Source organism: Rhodnius prolixus, unplaced genomic scaffold, assembly GCF_049639745.1.
Source record: "Rhodnius prolixus isolate KJV_2025 unplaced genomic scaffold, Rpr scaffold_14, whole genome shotgun sequence".
In the NCBI taxonomy this organism is placed as follows: domain Eukaryota; kingdom Metazoa; phylum Arthropoda; class Insecta; order Hemiptera; family Reduviidae; genus Rhodnius; species Rhodnius prolixus.
In genome coordinates this window covers 3927996-3935462 of record NW_027411594.1, presented here as the reverse complement: position 1 = coordinate 3935462, position 7467 = coordinate 3927996, and the positions used below count along the sequence as shown (strand labels likewise).

General features: G+C 31.1%; 1 protein-coding gene across 2 annotated transcripts; it reads right to left on the bottom strand.

Annotated features, from left to right (window-relative positions):
* LOC141451696 (uncharacterized) lies at positions 1 to 5965 on the bottom strand. Of its 2 annotated transcripts, none has more exons than XM_074123212.1 (4): positions 5828 to 5965; positions 3323 to 3350; positions 2438 to 2825; positions 1 to 1673 (listed from the first exon to the last, which is right to left on the bottom strand). In XM_074123212.1, exons 1-4 carry the CDS (start codon positions 5873 to 5875, stop codon positions 1493 to 1495), a joined length of 645 nt encoding a protein of 214 aa, XP_073979313.1. In that variant the 5' UTR covers positions 5876 to 5965; the 3' UTR covers positions 1 to 1492. The 2 variants fall into 2 exon arrangements, with proteins under 2 accessions (XP_073979313.1, XP_073979314.1); XM_074123213.1 differs by lacking the exon at positions 5828 to 5965 and adding an exon at positions 3779 to 3908.
* Between the last annotated feature and the right edge of the window lie 1502 nt (positions 5966 to 7467).

The following is a 7467-nucleotide window of genomic DNA, read 5'->3' as shown; positions in this document are numbered from 1 at the left end:
TTGTTTTTAAATAAAATCTGTATTAAATTTTCTGAAACAATGAGACAATAGAAATAGAAGACTTGTTCTTGAAGCATAATGACAATACAATTATCATATTAAATTCCTACTGAAATTGTTTTTGCTAAGACGCCCTGATTTAAATGAAGCTACCAATTTGCTTCTTCCACAACAAACCGCCAACTTGCCAACACAGTAGAACAATAACATTTGACTTGTAATTCTTTCAGTTGTTTCTTTGGTGCTATTGTTAAGGTTGATCTTATACATCGTTTTTTTTTAAATTTTTAATTCAATATTATGCACTGCACACAAGTTCGCCTACGATACCATTTTATACTTATAGAGACACATAACAAACACAAACAGAATTAATAAACACAATACTAAATAGAATGACAAACAATAGTAGTAATAATATAATTTATACGACTTGACTACTTTTAGCTGCTTTTCGTCATATTTCTATAAACACTAGAACCTTTTCTATAATAAACAGTTTCTACAAACTTGGTGTGTGCAAACCACTGTAGTAGCTTCTTTTTTTTTACTTTATAGTCGTCTCATTTTAAATGCTAATAAACATTGCATTCTTTGAAGAGTTCATTTATTTTTCTTTTTTCTTAATTTTACATTTTTGTTTTCAGGTATTTTTTTTGTTTTCTTTGTTTATGTGAGATAATAGAGAAACGTGCCACCATTACCATATGTGCAAATAGTTGCTGCGTCATAGAGGAATTTAAAAAACAAAAAATACTGTAGTGACTCAATAGTGAAATGCACTCTTGGTTCCCTTCTTCTTTGCGAGCTATTCCTAAATTTCTGGACGCTTATTACACAAAATGATTCCAACCCTAAAAAAAAAGAACTTACTGCGCTCCTCCTTCAAAAAGAATCGAATATCTCATTACTTTCGATGTCAAAGTAATTTTGTCCTCTCGTCCAAAACACTGAACTGGTCGAAGCACTTCCAAAACAATTTTCGGGCTGATAACATTCGAACTAATAATCTTATTATATAAATGATTTTTTTTTTTCTGATTTGATTAACAGTTTCGAATTAATTACTAATTGGATCTGTGTTATTATTGGCGCATGTGTGATCCGTGACTTGCTGAATGAATTTGAAGTTCATTTGAATCTCTTCATTATTTTTTTAAAATTAAAACCTACACTTAATGCGCACGCGGGTCCACTGATTGCTCTGATCAATTATTCAACCAGTTTGAAATTAAAGATATAATATTTGATACATACGTCCTTCAGAATGAACACTTTTCTGTCGATGCGGAGGGCATAGGTTTTCTTTTCCGAGATTTGCTAAAGCTGGGTGAACCTTCAATGCAGAGACGCCCAATATTGAAACTGTTGCCATTTAATAAAACATGCCTTGACTGTATATTCATTAAAATAAAGTTCACTTCATCATGTTTATTATACACCAACCATGATATACACATAGATAAGATACTGGAGCCTAGATCAACACATCCTACTGCGGACGAGTTATTCCCATATAACCGACAACTTCTACAAGGTTATTTTTTTGTATATTCACTGACTGTGTAACTTGAGCCCGATAAGCACTGGCTCCTTTAACAGCAGCCGCTTCTACCTCTTCCGGCGGTGCGTTCCTCGTAGCCAATTCTGCAGCTCGTAGCGCTCCTTCGAATCTAGATCAAGGTAATATAATTATATAGTAAAAAAAAGAAGATAATTAAAAGATTGCTTTATATTACAATTAGATAGCGTAAAACATGCCGCAATCGATTTAAAAAGATTATTTGTCTGACCTTACATCTTTACTTGCCCAATACATCGCATATCTTCGAAATATGATAAAGTCCGGAAAACCTCTAGAATGTCCGGAATATGATTACAATTTAGAAAAGGCATTCAATAGATAGTTTCATTTTAAAGGTAGGAAATCTGTAAACTTTTCTTGGCCGGCAGTAAAGTTTTGTTTTGTAGAATGAGGCAAACTTAGTAGAGGAAGTGCAGGGATGATGAATGATGATTATGATAGTGAACTCTTCCAAATGTCACTGAATGACTGCTGAACAATTGTTGACATTATTTAAAAGGTTGACGTGGAAGAGAAAAAGTAGTGTGTTGATGATGGCTAACGAACGATGACTTCAAGTTGAACAGCGTGGAAATTGTCTGCAATTACTACATAATTGGCAATGTTTATAGACTTTATAACGAAATATTGTTGATAACTGTTTTCAGAAACTCGATAATATTATCTCGGTTAATATATGGTTTTAAATTAGTATTTTAGACTTCAGTACTTACAAGTAGCACTGAACTAAACATTCTTATTGTTACAGAAGAATGAAACAAAACCATATTTAAAATTAATTTTGAAGGACTTCATCAAAATATTACAGGGAACGATAGTGCGGAATCAAATGATGACTTGAGAAATACTCACTTCATAAGTTCTTCAGCATCAGTAATATGGCCTAAAGCTTCAAATAGTGGATAATCTTCAACATAGATGTTGTTCATCTGTATTTTCTGTTGTATATTCCTAACAGTTCTGAATGGTTGTGATGCTAACCTTTGCATCAACGTAGGGCGTTCCGGCGCCGCCGTCTCGCTAACTGCTACCGACTGTGCACTACTCGGCTTACCCAATTGCATTAATTGTTTCATTTTCTGATCAAATTCTAGTAATGGTGATTTAAGTTTCTGTGTTTTACTGATATCATAATTAGCCTGTTTTAAACATGGCTCTGTAAACTGTTGACGAGCTGTTAAAACGGCTGGATTTGGTTCCTCACATTCTTCAGCAAATGTACACCACGGGCATTCCTCATCTAAATTTTTAATTTAATATTAAGAACTTTTTTTTTAAAGCACTTAAATTTTATATTAGTACAAAATGCAAAACAATTATGAAATAGTTATAATTATCCCTTTTGCTTCAACATTTGATGTCTTAGCGGCCGGAGCCTTTTTGAGTACAATGCGGCCTCTGGACAAAGTTTTCTCATTAATAATGAACTTATTCATCCCGGATAATGCGCTGAATCTTATAGGAAAAGAAAACCTAAGGCCATCAGCCAGTTTCGAACCCGGCATCAAGGCTTATTCCTTCAGGATTTTTTTTTTTTATCTCCTAAATAAGGATTACGAAACCATTGCCTATGAAGCAATATTAAACAGCACTTAATCCAACTTTACCATCCCCCCAAAAATCATTAATCAATAGAGACTTTTTGGTATCCTTAATTGCTTTGTTTTTTTTTTTTTTTTGCATTATTCAAAACTTAATTATTAAATAAAAGAATATTAATAAATTGTAAATATTTACCTGGACATACGCAGTCACAGCATTCTTTCTGAAAAAATAATGAAAATTAGTTGTTTTCAAGAATAGTTATTTGGAAAATTAAAAAATTTGTAAAGAATTGAAATTATTTAAGAAAAAACCAGTATAAATAGCCAAAAGCATTGGCTGGAAGTTCATATTAGAATGAACTTTTATAACAACTCTATTTTAAAATTCAACGGGAGGTCACAATGATTATATTAAAATATTTTATTTATTTCTCTTAACTATAAGCATGGAAGTATGTGTATATGAGAACTCTAGAATGAACAATCTCGGGAAGATGAAGATTTAAATTTACATTGGAACCCTCCACGATATCCGACTAAAATTACTCGAAATTACCACTCAATTGAAAAGATTTTTCACTTTTTTTTTATTAAATGGCTTCAATTATTTTCTTTACACTCCGCACAATATTTTAAATGACATACTTACAGACGTCGACATGTTATGATTAAGTAAATGTAATTTCGCTTAAGTCAAATCTCCTCAATTTATTGCAAAAAAAAAAAAAAATGTATTTGAATATAAGTTATAAATAAAAAATAAATTTACACTATGTTTCTATGGTAAAAGTTTTTACTTAACAGTTGGTTGACTTTAATGTGATCATGTTTATCACTATATTAGGTACTGATGAAGGTCTTCAGAACAAAATCAATGTTTTTGAGAAAAAGTTTGAAACCAAAGCGACGATAGAACTAATTACTAGAACGCAGGAAGCAGAAACTATTTTTTCAATTTGGTCTCTAACAGAGGACCCAAGTGTAACTTAGCCATCAACATCCCTCAAACAAAACTATTATAGTGATCAATATCCCTCAAACGGAACTACTATTTGACTACCACTTTTGAGATTTTCTCGAAAATATCTTCTAAGATTGTAATAATTATCTTTTTTTCTTCAACAGTACAAAATAAATAACCAAAAATTTGTTAAACTTTGTACACTATCCGTCACCACACTTAAACACGAATACAATAACAAAATGTTGAAAACTTACATTGCTTTGTACTTATAGTTCAAGCATTGATATTTTCAGTTTGATTTTCTGTAATCCTTTCTTTTTTTTATTAATTGTTACTTTATTATTTATACGTAAGTTGAGTGTTACCAAGAAAAATTACGTAGTTAAATTGAGTCAAAGACAAATCGCCTGACCAACCAAAATTACGGATAGTTCAGTGACAACTAATCTAGCTTAGATAAACAATACTGATTAAGATTCAAAATATGGCAATACAATTCAGCATGAGTCTGAATAACCAGTAAAAAGTGTAACCTGTTAAATGTACGAGTAATGCGCATGCGTGCGAATATATCTAACAATTAACTGTGGGCAATATCGATAATTAAAATAACCTTAGCATAGTGTGCATCGAAAGATAGGACCGTAGTTGAATAAAATGTTTTTAAAAGTATATAGATTTGGGACGATTCCGATTTAGTGTTTTAAGACAAATTAAACAAAAATTATTATGATGTTCACAGACATATAGGCCAATGTGTAAAAAAATCAGTGCAAGTTCAAAATCGAAAATCGCAATTCTCCTCTGATGAGGAGTAAACATTAGTAAAAATACATTTACCCTTTTTTTCCGTGGTAAATATTATCAAAGAGTAATGAAATGATTCTGCATTCTTTATTAGAGTAAATAATTTATGGGTAATAACTTTTCTAGGATGAATTACTTCGTTATAACATGACTTTAGAAAGTCTCTGCAAACTTGTGGTAGTTTATTTTATCATTCAAACTCACAAAAACGAAGTCATTATCAATTTTGGCTCTGTTAGGGCAATAAAATGTTGAGTAAAACTAGTAATGGGCTTTTAGTTGTAGGCCTGTTCAGTAACATCCAGGAAGTGCTACTACTTCAGAGCAGATGTGCTTTTAAAAAAGTTCCAAGCAATAAATTACCTGGACTGCAGTCATTCTCTCTCCACAGCTAAGAGAGTTTTGCATCTTTTTACAACATGATTAATCTTATAGTGCAACCTCATCTTGCCTACGTGACAACCAGCTTTACTTCATAAAACTGGCTTACTAACAGATTAATATTTTAAAATACCATAAATATCATTAATTGATTAATATATTGACCTTTTATTTTAATTATACTTTCTCTAAGTAAAGGATTCTTCATTATAGCGTTTTTAATCTGTTGATGGAACTTTTATCTACAATTTACTGAGACGCCCGTATCGTTGCAAGCTGGATGCAACCGACGTTTATTCTGATGGTTCAGAGCGTTTTGGGCTACACACTAGCAAGGAGTTTCATCTTTTGTTAAGTTTAGATGAGTACAGCCACGAAAAGGAGATTTAGGTAGCTATCAATTTTAGGGAAATAGTGTGATTTGATTAGGAAATCGGAAGGGCTAAACAGAATAAAAGATAAAATTATTGACGGACAATTTAATGACTATTCCCCACAATTATTTGGAACTTCTTCAAACGTTTGTAATAAAAGTACAATACATACATATTTAATAAAGCTAAAATATTGCTGCTTGAGAAGTGAAACTGACATCTGTTGCGTGCGAGTGCATATTTATTAAGATTATAAGTAGCGTTAAAAGGTTTCTTTTTTTCAACAACATAACTTACGTTACACTTTAGTAAATGTTACCTCTCATATGGTTATATCAGTAAGTTTCTATATTGTTTATCGATTGGTTGTAATTACAGTTTTTATATTTGCTTTATACAAGTGATTGGAAATATTATCATGAAAACATAAAAAATGTAATAATAATAAAAATAAAAAATATTATAATTTAGTTATATAAACTATAAATAATAAAATAGCCACACATTTAAATAAAATTGCCTCATCATGTAATTTGTGGTGGCACCCACATACTGTTTATTACAACAAATATAAAACAAAACTAACTACCTACATTATATGTCAGTTTACAGTTGGTTATTAGTTACTACTTGTTTGTAACTATGTATTTGGCCGCGTTAACTTTAAAAATGTTGTTAACAATTTCTAAACCAAATAAGGAACAAAATTGAAATTGATATTTTAGATTATTGGTAGCATTTGGTTTGCAGATAAATTCTATAGATAAAAAAAGGTTCAAATATTCTTGTTCAACATCCCCTCAGGCGATTACTATTAGAATTCGTTTAAATTTTAAATAGACTATATTGAGGACTGTGAAACTTATATTTTATGCCCATAATCATAGCCATATTACGGGTACGATTTAGTTTAAAATGCAAGCTTATGGTGTGGAAGTTGGGAACGATAAAATCCGATCTTTGCCCTCCCAAACTACTGCTCCTTGGAACAGGCCAGGAGAGATTCAAAACTTGTTCCTCATTTGGTGCAAATGAACAAAATAGCAGTTTACTCTAAAGGTGAACTCAGTTGTCTCTTACTCGTTTCCCAATAAAATTAACAGTATTTATATCTGTTTTTTGCTTCTGGATTACATTAGAAGTATAAAATAGAAAACATAATGCCCAAATAATAATTATTTTTTGCGTTTTTAGACTTAAATTTTTTACAGCATTATTCGATAATTCATTAAATATCTAAGGGAGAAAAATTAGTTAAAAAAAAAAATTAAATAGTACCTTTTCCTAGAAATAAATAGCCAGAAAGAATTGGCCAATGACTGTCGCGAATTGGATGTGTGAAACGTAGGCGGTCTGGTAAATAAGCCACACCCCGACCAATAAGAGGTGATTTAGCCAGCAAAAAAAGAATGGTGGTCTTTTACTTTCTTTTTTCGATCTATATTTTAAATTCTTTTACTTCTGAATGTTATTTTTGAATTTAAATTTTGAAAAATTACTGAAAAGAAATTTATTCTAAATTAAAAAAGACAAGTTTTTATTGATCTATGTTTAATTAGAGTAGTTGCGAACTAACACCGAAAAAACTAAATCTAAGTAATACTTTATTTAAAAGAAACAATAAAAATTAATAATAATGAAACATCATATGCTTCTTATAATGCCTGCACTCAAAGTACCAGGTGCATATAGTACGCAACGTGCTGTACAAAAGTAAGCGTAAGTTCTTGTTGGAAAATTACTTGAGCTAGTAATGGTGATTGGACAGAAGCTGTGGGCGCACCTGGACAGTAGGTACTCTAAAGTGCATCC